Source organism: Copidosoma floridanum, unplaced genomic scaffold, assembly GCF_036245765.1.
Source record: "Copidosoma floridanum isolate Cflo_tuat_1 unplaced genomic scaffold, Cflo_Japanese_pri ptg000013l, whole genome shotgun sequence".
Classification (NCBI taxonomy): Eukaryota; Metazoa; Arthropoda; class Insecta; order Hymenoptera; family Encyrtidae; genus Copidosoma; species Copidosoma floridanum.
The window spans coordinates 37,539,865-37,550,843 of record NW_028321890.1 but is presented as its reverse complement, the minus strand read 5'-3'; the positions used below and the strand labels follow the sequence as shown (position 1 = coordinate 37,550,843).

The 10,979-nt window shown below is 38.0% G+C and overlaps 2 protein-coding genes across 3 annotated transcripts; both read right to left on the bottom strand.

Moving 5' to 3' along the window:
* Positions 1 to 1,583: 1,583 nt before the first annotated feature.
* On the bottom strand, positions 1,584 to 6,824 carry LOC106642223 (dnaJ protein homolog 1). 2 transcript variants are annotated; one of them, XM_014356926.2, is made up of 2 exons: positions 6,723 to 6,824; positions 1,584 to 3,729 (listed from the first exon to the last, which is right to left on the bottom strand). In XM_014356926.2, exon 2 carries the CDS (start codon positions 3,712 to 3,714, stop codon positions 2,632 to 2,634), a length of 1,083 nt encoding a protein of 360 aa, XP_014212412.2. In that variant the 5' UTR covers positions 3,715 to 3,729; positions 6,723 to 6,824; the 3' UTR covers positions 1,584 to 2,631. The 2 variants fall into 2 exon arrangements, with proteins under 2 accessions (XP_014212412.2, XP_014212411.2); XM_014356925.2 differs by lacking the exon at positions 6,723 to 6,824 and adding an exon at positions 6,352 to 6,687.
* A 1,189-nt stretch (positions 6,825 to 8,013) lies between these two features.
* On the bottom strand, positions 8,014 to 10,685 carry Atac2 (Ada2a-containing complex component 2). The gene is made up of 6 exons (XM_014356912.2): positions 10,225 to 10,685; positions 9,984 to 10,132; positions 9,702 to 9,905; positions 9,257 to 9,625; positions 8,658 to 9,182; positions 8,014 to 8,577 (listed from the first exon to the last, which is right to left on the bottom strand). The coding sequence occupies exons 1-6, from the start codon at positions 10,593 to 10,595 to the stop codon at positions 8,225 to 8,227; spliced, it is 1,971 nt and encodes a 656-aa protein (XP_014212398.2). The 5' UTR covers positions 10,596 to 10,685; the 3' UTR covers positions 8,014 to 8,224.
* Between the last annotated feature and the right edge of the window lie 294 nt (positions 10,686 to 10,979).

Sequence of the window (10,979 nt, the reverse complement as noted above, 5' to 3'; positions counted from 1 at the left end):
TGTCTTTTGATGAATTACCCTTTTCACGAAATATCTGTAGTTAAAAAAAAAAAAAAAAAACTTTCAATTTAAATAATTTTTCTTTAAAGAAAGTAATTATACTTTTTTTATTACTAGACATTTAGATTTACAGATCACAGAGTCAGTATTAATTTTATCATCGTAGCGTTATCAATTTTTTTCGTATTTAATTAATCTGCTTGACAATTGCAAATACTTAAATGCACTACAGGACTTTTTGTCAACAAATCACGAGCTAACGATGTATGTAACGCCTCTCATTGAAAAATACCTATTCGGATTGTGAAGGTCTTGAGTATCGTGCTACTATTTTCATTTTTAAAAATTTAAACTTTACTTTACGAAAATGAAAAAATAAAACAACTGCTCCTCTTTTTACGACTGAATTTTGAAAAAAAAAAAAAAAAAAAAAAAATCCTACATTAGCATTTGCACCGAGTAACGCGATTTCGACAAACCAGACGTCCATCAGCTACATATAGGTATACCTGGCTGACAACCTGAAGAAAAAGAAAAAAAAAAAAAAAAAATAACAAGACAATCACCAAACTACTAAAAAAAAAAAATTAAGTTGATAAAATTAAGTAATTTTCGGGGTATAAAACACAAAAAATTGGTTTTATGCATAAAAAAATTACTCTGCAATACGGTTCAAGTATTTCTGATGCACTGTTCGCAGAAAGCATTGGAAGAAAATTTCAATATTGTGTCAATAAAAATACTACGTGTGGAGTATATTAGATGACTGGAAAATATAAATGTGACAATTACAGCTCAAGCCAATACGCCTGAAGAATACTAAATGGAAAAAAAAACCGAGCTGTAAGGTGTATACAGCTTATAAAGTGAATTTAGGAATTTTATGTAAGCAACGTGTAGTTTTTGACTCTGCTTTCGAAAATTGGAGAGATTTTCGATGACGAGGATAATATCATCGTATTAAACAAAAACAAAATTGTCGCCTAGAAGTGGAGAGAAAAGTTCGCGAGTTGAATAAGTTTTCTTTTTGTTTGAAAAATAGATTTTTTACAAAAAAAAGACTTAAGAGCTGATATTGGTTATAAATGACGAAAAAATCTTAATATGAAACGGTTTTTAGCCAAAATTTGAGCGATAAACCAAGATGAGTAGTAAAACGAAAGCAAATATCTTGAAAACTTAAACTGCTGTTAACCTTCAATAAATTTATGTTTGATTTAAAAAATGTATGGGATCACGTATCGTAATCGCCAAAAATTCGTATTTTCAAACTTTTTACTTTTTTCTAGGTTTTAAAAATTAATTTATCACAATTTCAAGATTTTTTTTATTTTTGTGGCAAAATGTCTCGTTCATTCATTATGAAAAAAATGTATTGCGCACTTGGACGTCAAGTCTAAAAAAAGGTATTGAATGATTTTTTAGCATGTGCCTTCCCGAATGTTCAGTGGGTATCAGCCGCCGTCTTTTTCTTGTACACACGTATTATATGTATATATGTGCGTATTCTCGCGCGTGAGACAGGTCGGTGACGTCATCGTTCAGTTTGGGATTTGGAGACGTAAAATAAAAAACGGCGTATGTAGAATGTGAAATAATTTAATGAATTTGTTTTTTGTTCATTAGAAAATACAGTTGAACAGTTTTTCAGCAGAAAAATTAAAAATCACTATTGACATATGTATTACACACATGATTTGTTGAACCAATTACTTAATTTTTTTTGTCCTTGGTTACGTATTGCAAACACTTTTTAATTGATATTACACTTAAACTCTTCAGTGAAAAAGGTCATTGACTTTTTAGAAAGTTAGAAAAAAGAAATGGATATGATTTTTCTAGTCAGTCTATACTAAGAAGTTAAATTTGACATTTTACATGTACATATATATGAAATATAGAAAAAAAATCCCATGACTAGTATAAAATAAAATTGATCACGACCTTTTTCACTTTGTAGTTGTGCAATAGACAGTAAATTTTTAGTAATTACATTTTTCACACATCACAAATTTACCACTCACTTAACATCAGTGATTACACACAGCACTTGTATGCTCAGAGCAACTTGCTGCACTTGTCTATACATATAGTTATGAGCACACGTTCCACTCGGCATGCATACGCTTGCACTTTTTTTCTTTACATTGCAAACAGTTTACTGTTCTAAATTTATATTATTTGCCTAACTTAGCACATCAAAATAGTTCAGCAGTCACTCTTTTTACAATTAACGCTGTCAAATTCAAGCTTTCACTTAAAAATTAATAGTAATAATAATAATAATAATAATATCCAAATCGTATGAGGGATCGAAGAATATACGTTCTGTACATAACAAAGTGAGCGGTCGAATCGTCCTATAAAAAAAAAAGTACAGAAAAGGCTTTTTTTCATGAAAAAGTATTCCCTCCAGGCCGGTAAAGCCAAGAGAAAAACCATTAAAACTAGCTAAACTAACAAGAGTGAATTTTTACACGTTGGCGAGTCTTTGTTGCGACTGCTGCAACCAGCCTAGGCGACAACGGCGACAGTCGTCACACAACAAACACCGAGGACGAACGAGCCTGCCTCTGTAGGCAATCATTATGCCCTTGTCTCTTGTTTGGTCTCTTCGCTCGCGCGTCCCTCTCAATTTGGCAGCGTGTCATATAGTATGTCCTTGGCACTCTGGGACAGCGACTCTGGAAACTTTATGTCAAACGAGACAAGCAGGTCACCCTTCCGCGACGGTTCTTTGGGATGTGGCACCCCGTGGCCTTGAATCCTTTTCACGGTGTTGGGCTTGACGATTTCTCTCGTCAAGTTGAGCGGGATCTTGTCGCCCGTGAGAGTAGGCACCTCGATCACGGTACCACAGAGCGCCTGCTTCAGTGAGATTTTACACGAGTACCTGATGTCACATCCTTCTCTCCTGAACAAAGGATGAGGCTTGTCGCGGATGATGAAGACGATGTCGGCGGGCACCTTGCCTCGGCCCTGGTCGCCCTCCTTTTGGAAGGTAATCTTCGTTCCAGCCTTCCAGCCAGGCTTGACGTTTATTGTGAGCACCTTGTCCTCCTTTTTTGTCGAGCCATCGGGCTGCATGACCCTTCTCGAGATTTTCATTTTTTTGGTGCAGCCCCGCAATATGTCCTCTAGACTGACGTACAGATCGTGCTCGATTGCGGGATCTTGGGCTCGGTCCTTGCTCGCGACGCGGCCTGTTGGTCCGGCAAAGTTGAATGAATGCGAGCGGAAGGCACCACCGGGGCCTCCGGGACCACCCTGCCTCATACCACTCATGCCAAGGCCGAAGGGATCGTCGGTCTCCATGTCGTCGTCCTGGAAGCCGAACACGCGGTTGCCGCCTCCGGGACCGAACTCGAAGAAGCCCTGGAAGGGCGAGGCAGTGCCGAAGAACTGGGCAAAGGTGGCTCGAGGATCGCCGTGGAAGGTGTAGGTGGTACCACCGCCAACGCCACCGCCACCACCGCTACCCGCTCCGGAGCCTCCCTTCAGTCCCTCCTCGCCAAACTTGTCGTAAACCTCGCGCTTCTTCGCGTCCGACAGGACCTCGTAGGCCTCGGCGATTTCCTTGAACTTCTCCTCGGCTCCCGCGGCTCTATTCTTATCCGGATGGTATTTGAGGGCCAGTTTACGGTAGGCCTTTTTAATCTCGTCGTCGTTGGCGCCCTTGGCTATGCCTAGAATTTTGTAGTAATCCTTTCCCATGTTTCTTCTAGACTCCTGAAACAGAAAAACCAAACACCGATTCCGTTAGTAACTCATTCATAGCAATTTTCATTTGTGAATCTCATTGATATGCGACAGCAGCCTCGCACGTGTGCAGCATTAGCATGATTATCGAACATCCATATACTGTGAGTTTTGAAAAATCGTCGTCGTTTGCCAGCTGCGGCCTTTTTTACGCAACGACAAAAACAAAGCATAAATCCACGGCGGCGACCAAGAGGCGTGGACGAAAACAGACGCATTCGCGCAAGTACGCCCGCAAATGGTTTAATCGCTCGACTGCCAGAGCTTGCAGTTGAACGGCAAAGGAATTATTAGTAGATTCAATTCTTTTGTTGACGAAAGTGCAGCAGCGGCAGCGACGAGAGCCGGAAACAGAGCGCGGGTTTGGATGACGCGCGTCCAATGCACACACATGCGTTCGCGCTCCCCCCCGAGCTATTAATCACTGCCCGATCGGGGAGACGTAAAACGCGATGGAATCTGCGACACGCGCCTCACAACAAAAACACGTTAGGCAGGTACTTTTGGCCGTACGGTAGTTGTTCGCACGGACGAGTCATCGACAGCTTTTCGCCCGGATTTTTACGGTTCGAAGGTCTCTCTCGAAGTCGTCGCTCGGTTGAGAAATAAAATAAAGAGAGAGATTGGAACGCGGACGAAGAAAGGATACGATGCATCGGCCCGCTTATAGCGTATACATATATATGTACAAGTATACGTGAAGGAAAGACGTGACCTCGGATGTGTCCGACCGAAGACGCCCCTTTTAAGTTTATAAAGTTATTGCGCGCTCGTCACTCGGTAGCAGCACAATTGCCACTGTTGTACCGTATACACATGTCAGCCTTGAACTTTGCGCTTTCTTAAAGGACTTTTTTTCTTTTTTTCTTTTTTCAACCGACTTGGTGGTGTCGTGTGCTTATCGACTACTTAATGAATTGGACAACCTGGTTTCATATAATAAACGTTTAACCAGAGAGTTTATTCGGTGTTTCGCCAAATTAGTACATACGGTTGAAGCGCGTTTCAATTGTTATTTGGACTCCGAAATGAGCGTTTACAGGTAGAAAATTAATTTTTTTTTCTGCTATTCATTTTAATCGCTCAACGGTATGGATATAGTGGGTACGGTGAGATTGTATTTTAATGAAAGAGCCAAAGCGAACTTATTTTCATCCGGGTTCTATATATAGCGCTATACGGGCTAACGTATCTCCGAAATCGCGTTGGCATATATGTATATTTAAATGAAAAAAAAAGAGAGAAGAAGAAATCGCGACTACCCGAAACAGCGTGAGTAATATTGAAATTTCGAGTTTCCTCGGTACGATTTATAAATCATAAAAAAAAAAAAAATAAATATAAAAAGAAAAAAGATACTATACGTTTTCGACGGCTTCGCTCTTGTAGTACGATATTTTTGTTTCATCGAATTCATGAAACACAAACGCGGGCTATTATTAGTCAAACGTGTCAGAGTAATCGATCGGAATTGTCACCAATTATATACATCAGAGCTATTTTAATTTAAAAACCAAACGAGAGTTCCTGCTCGACCAGCAAAGGACGATTCATTCAAAGTTTGCGTTGGATTGTTACACCATGAACAATTTCTTACTTTAGGCAAATATGATTGTACCTAAGGTTTCCGGGAACTTGATTAGAGTCAAAACGTACATGTATAATAACAGGTGCCTATCACGTAAGTTGATGAAAAAAAAGACAAAAATACAAGAAAAAAAAAAACAGCGAAGCAAAGCGCGAACAAAATCAAGGACGAGAGAGGCAGCTGGGGGCACAGGTTCCAGCCGACTTTGGCAAGCAGAAGGCGAAAGAAACAAGTAGGTATCGGAGCGCGAGGCGCAAACTACGCGAAACAACCAACGTACGCGAACTTTCTATATAACGTATAATCATAGATATCTCGTTCGGGTACCAACACAAACTGACATTTGCCAATTTTTTTTTCTCGCTCGCTCGCGTGCATTATTACCTACTCACACATTTCGCAGATATCGAAAAACGAGATACCGAGAGAGACGGCGAGCGAGGCTGTGCCCCGCTGCCATGCTGCTCGCATCTCGTCCACTTTGGTGGCTAGAGACACCCACGCGCCCCTTATTTTCCCCGCTATTTCGGGAAATGATGATACATCCAAGAGTCAGCCGCGAAATGGGAAGAGAAGTCGACGACGACGATGTCGATTCGCCCCTGTATCCGCGGGAGACAAGCGAGCGCTGAGTGCAACACGACGGCGATGAGGCTACAAATTTTATGTATACCCGACGAAAGAAGGACAATCAAGAAACATTCCGAGCCATCTGCTGCTGCGTCGAAATTAAAGATCTGCTGTACGTGACATACGCGAAACGATATGGTTGACGTCGTCGATTCTCTGCTACATACATTTCGCTCTATTTTCATCAATACTACTACGATATGATAAATACGCACGCGCGATATGGCACTAAAAAAAAAAAAATTATTACAATGACATCACACTCGCAACGAAGATCCGAATATAAACAATACTAAAATGTCCGTGTCACACTTATGGCTTTTCCGAGCAACGCAATTCGAGTCGAAAAAATTGTTTTTCGCTGTAACACTTACTTTGTTTGATGATTGTTTTTATAAAACAACGTCTCTCGATGAATCAACTCACTTATATCGGAGTAAACAAAACTTAACAAAAATATATAAGAAAACTCCTCGTAGAGGATATATGTAGATTAACGTTACGTCTTTACTCAATCACTTCTTCTGTTGAACTAAACGGCCACAGGGGTCGCACACGCAATATATACAAACTGTCGCTCGCGCACTTTCCGGAAGCTTCGAGAAGTGACTCGAATACAGCCTCGCTCGTTCGATAACGCTTTCTAATCGAAATTGCGCACCTTGCGTAACGTCACGTTACTTCTACCCGATCGGTTAACCAATTACTTAGCAAAAAATCTTTCAATCGGAAAAGTTAATTTTACCGTGAAATTGTTTAGATAACCGTCCAATAATCCATACGGTTTTTATTTGCGGTTAAAATGGCATTTGATACGAAGCTCCAACACTATGAAGTTGGTCGCTTTTTCGTGTCTCTTCGACAAATGAACTGTCTGCTTACGTCAGGTGATCTTTTATATACACACCCCCGATGACCGCGGGAAAAACGACTGAACCTGAAGATAAAAATAATCGCGTGCATGTAACATGCGATATTTAATCGCAAGTATACTTTTAATTAAAAATTATGATGTTTATCGGTGCAAATGGTAGAAGAGCTGATTTTATTTCTTATTATTTAATTGATTCTTTGATTCACTCTGATCTAATCTTTTTTCTTTAAATTCTATTGGTTTGTTATTGATCAAGACTGTGCATCGGGTGGTAATAAAAACACCTGCGTTTATCGACACAACCCCAGCGAAAATTTGAAAACGTAACAAAATGTTTGAAAAAGTGAACATGTGTAACAACATGCCGTAACCCGCAAGTAAATGTAAGAAAATGTAAGGAACTGTAATAGTCTCATGGATTTCGGACGTTTCTTACACTTTATTATGTTGTGTTACGTTTTTTTTTACATTTTCTTACGTTTTAATATGATTAACCACATGCTGTTACACTTATACTTTTTCATAATAGTTACTCAAGTTTTTTTCATTTAAGGCAAATTTTATTCGAAAATGTAAGGAAATGTGTCTAAAAGTTATCAATGATAATAAAATATAATAAACTGCAAAAAACTGTAAGCTGTTATAAAACATTACAGATGACAACACTTCCTTACAGTTTATTAGAGTTTACTACAGTTGCTTTTTCACGAGATTCAAGTGTCTTTTTAGAATTATAATAAAATGTAACGAATCGTAAGACAATGTGTTGGGTTGTAGTTGACTATAATCAAACGTTACAAAACGTAACAAACTGTAACTGTGGTCCGAAATCCAACCAAACTGTACATTACATCACAGAAAGTTATGGTTTGCTACGTTTTTTCACACTAACTTTTTCCGTGTGGGAAACAAATGATTTTTATAGAAAAAATAATAAAGTTTTGTAGACGTTTTGGTTACGTAAAAATGAACACATTCAGTTCTCAAAAAATTTGGGCGTTAAAAAAAAATAGGGATGGTAGACAACTTGCGGTTAGAAAAAAAAAACGAAAATATTTTTATAAACTTAATAAAAATAAGCATATATTTATTAATATAATCACAATAATAAGCAGTAAGACTATTTACAAATTTATACTGTTTTTCAAATTCCTGCTACAATTTGACCAATATGAATTTTTAATTTACAATGTAAAAAATAAATATTTCATTTTTTGTACTCAGTGCGTAAAAAAATTCCTTACTAGATAGTATCATTTGATAAAAAACTATTTTTCTTCAATGTGACATTATTCTATAATGTATTCAAAATTCCACAAGAATATGAATGTAAAACAACAATCGGTCCTGTATAGAAAACGCTATAGAGTTTCTCATTTCAGCCTAAGAAAAAATGCATTTTTACTCTCTTTCGAAGACGGCGGTATATACTTATCGTAAAAATTTTTTAAAAAACTTTCTATTTGGAATCCAAATTTCGAGTACAAAGTCATGGCTGGATTCGTTACAGATACATGCAAAGTGATGTCTTTGTTCCAAACGGTTTGAGTGAGATGATACAACATAAAAGTTCCGATTTTGGCTCTTTGCCACTCGGGTCGTACAAGTAAAAAGGATATGTATGCTTCGTTAAAACTAACATCAGGTACCATGACAGCAAATCCCACAACTAATTTTTTGTACAAAGCAACACACGTCGTATGAGGATGTTGCAAACATTCTGTTACTGCAATAATATTTTTATTAGTAGAAACAATTTTCATTCACAATCAAGACTTTTACTGTAAAATACTTGATTATACTCACAATCGACTCCAGGCCAAAAAAATTGAGAGCAAAGACTATTCATGGCAGGTATATGCTGAGGTCTAACGTATGAAAAATCTACAGTTGCCATAGGCTGGGGTTTCCATCCAAGTTTCTTGTGATTCACTTTTGCTAATAGCTCATCCATTACTTTCAACCATGGGGCGGGACATGATGGATACCTCCAAATAAGAGGATCCAGTTTTCGATCTACAGCTGGAATATAAATCGGTGTCAACTCACAATGTCCTTGCAGCCGTTGTTCGAATAAAACTCTAAAATCTTCTGGCATAAATTTATCCAAAATATTCGTTATTTTTTTGGATTTCAAGTTATCTTCTTTTTTCCGAAACTTGTCTAGGTCAAATACTGGTAAGCCCAACTGCCTTTTTTCTTTTCTAACTTTTAATTTTCTGTACAACCTATGGACAGTAACTGGAGCAGTATTTAGTAGATGTTTGTGTTCTTCAAGTTTTTGAAATAAATATTCTTCTTGACGTTCAGTCATTAGGGGTTTGATACATTCTGCAAACCATAAAATTTTTATGTAATTAATTTGAAACAGTATTACAATGAAACTTAGAAAAATAAAATATTACCTTTGTTAATTTTAACGGGTAAATTATTCAATATAGATGTTTTACATTTGGATTGAGTAAATAAAGAAGGACGTGGTTCTGGAAAATCATTACTCTTACTACTTTCTACATTATCTCTGTCAGATTCATGAAATTCCTCAGTGTCACACTCCATTTTTAGATTTTTTTCATTTTCAGTGGTTTCAAATAGAAACTCATCAAAAATATCAACATTCTCATCTTGCTGGCCCATTATGTATTGAAAACAATCTGAATCATATATTTCAGACAGTTCATTTACATCCAAAAAGGGCAAACCATCTTCCACAGTATTTTCAATAAAGTCAAAAGCAAAATCATCATTGACGTTATGTACATCTACTTCCATATCTGAAAAATTTTTTAAATTGTAGTGATAAAAAAAAAAATACCTCGAAAAATCAGTTTTTTTAGAATTAATCATTACCTCGAAAATCTTCGCTTGAAATACTGCTTGGAACTCCGCTTGTTGATTCTTGTTCGTAATTTGGATTTGTTGAACATTTCTTTCCTTGAAATTCAGACTTTACTATCTCATTACTATTTACAAAACAACTATCTGACTTTTCTTTAGACTTGAGGATGGAAGAACTGCCATCAAATTTTTTTCCCTGTTTCCTACATTCTGTATCTAAAATAAAGAAAACGGTGTAAAAAAACAAAGCTTGTCACATTGTAACGGAGCAGCTAATCAAGATGAATGAATTACAGTAATTAAAAATGACTTCGGGAATATCCATGGGGATCAACTTCCACCAGCCTTGATCCCCAAGTTCTTCCGTTCCAGATTTGAAAAACTCATCTTTGAACGCAGACAATGTACCAGATATCGTGCCTCTCCAATTTTTTTTGGGCTTCCTAAAAATAATCCAAGCAAATCACAATGCCGCTCGCATACAAATCGATGAACATGTACAACAAACATGACGATAAACAAAAACCATTCTTACACAGATTTTGTAAAAAGTATGTCCCATTTGGTATGAATGAAGTCGCAGATGTGACTGCGCCAATGAAAGTACCCCTGCCTGCCGAAGCCGTACGACTTTTCTCGGAGATTGTACAGGGCCAAGACGATGGTCAGAAACCAGGACAATTTTTGGCGGATGAACACCTCCTCGTTGCTGTCCGAGCATTCCATGCAGTACAAGTCGTAGAAAACGTCACCCAACAAATTACTGGGCAACGCACCGCGTCTCAAACAAGCCACGTGCACCAATTTCTGGCACTGGTCGTCGCACCGGACGGCAGGATTTTCGTAAGGATCGATCTCCTTGTTGCACCTTTTGCAACATTCCGGTTCCTCGGGTTCGGATTTCATGTTCAACTGCGACAAAAATCTTCGATAACAAGTATTTTATAAATCAAGCTGTGCGACCGAGGCATTTGAAGGTTAAGCGACAAGCGCGGCTTGTAAACAACAGACACGTGGAATAGGCTCGGGGGGGTCAAAGGGAGCTGTCAAGTGCCGGCGGGGGAGGGGAGACGCAAAACGTGTGTGTATCGGTGCGCGGCGCGAGAGCCGATGCATTTAAATTTCATTGAAAAAGAAGCATTTGTTCACATCATCAAATTAAGCTGCAAATATATCGTTGCGAGAGAAATGTAATTTTTGTCTCTTGCAAAATCAATCGTCGAAAATTGTGAGGGTTGAATATCGTGAAATAGATACAATATCTCTTATTTTTGATAAGCATCAAGCACC

Coding starts and splice junctions, on each gene's coding strand:
- LOC106642223 (XM_014356926.2), bottom strand. CDS start 3,714: ATGGGAAAGGATTACTACAAAATTCTAGGCATAGCCAAGGGCGCCAAC.
- Atac2 (XM_014356912.2), bottom strand. CDS start 10,595: ATGAAATCCGAACCCGAGGAACCGGAATGTTGCAAAAGGTGCAACAAG. Junction 10,133..10,224: donor ATACTTTTTACAAAATCTGT/GTAAGAATGGTT, acceptor GATTATTTTTAG/GAAGCCCAAAAAAAATTGGA. Junction 9,183..9,256: donor ACCCGTTAAAATTAACAAAG/GTAATATTTTAT, acceptor TATGGTTTGCAG/AATGTATCAAACCCCTAATG.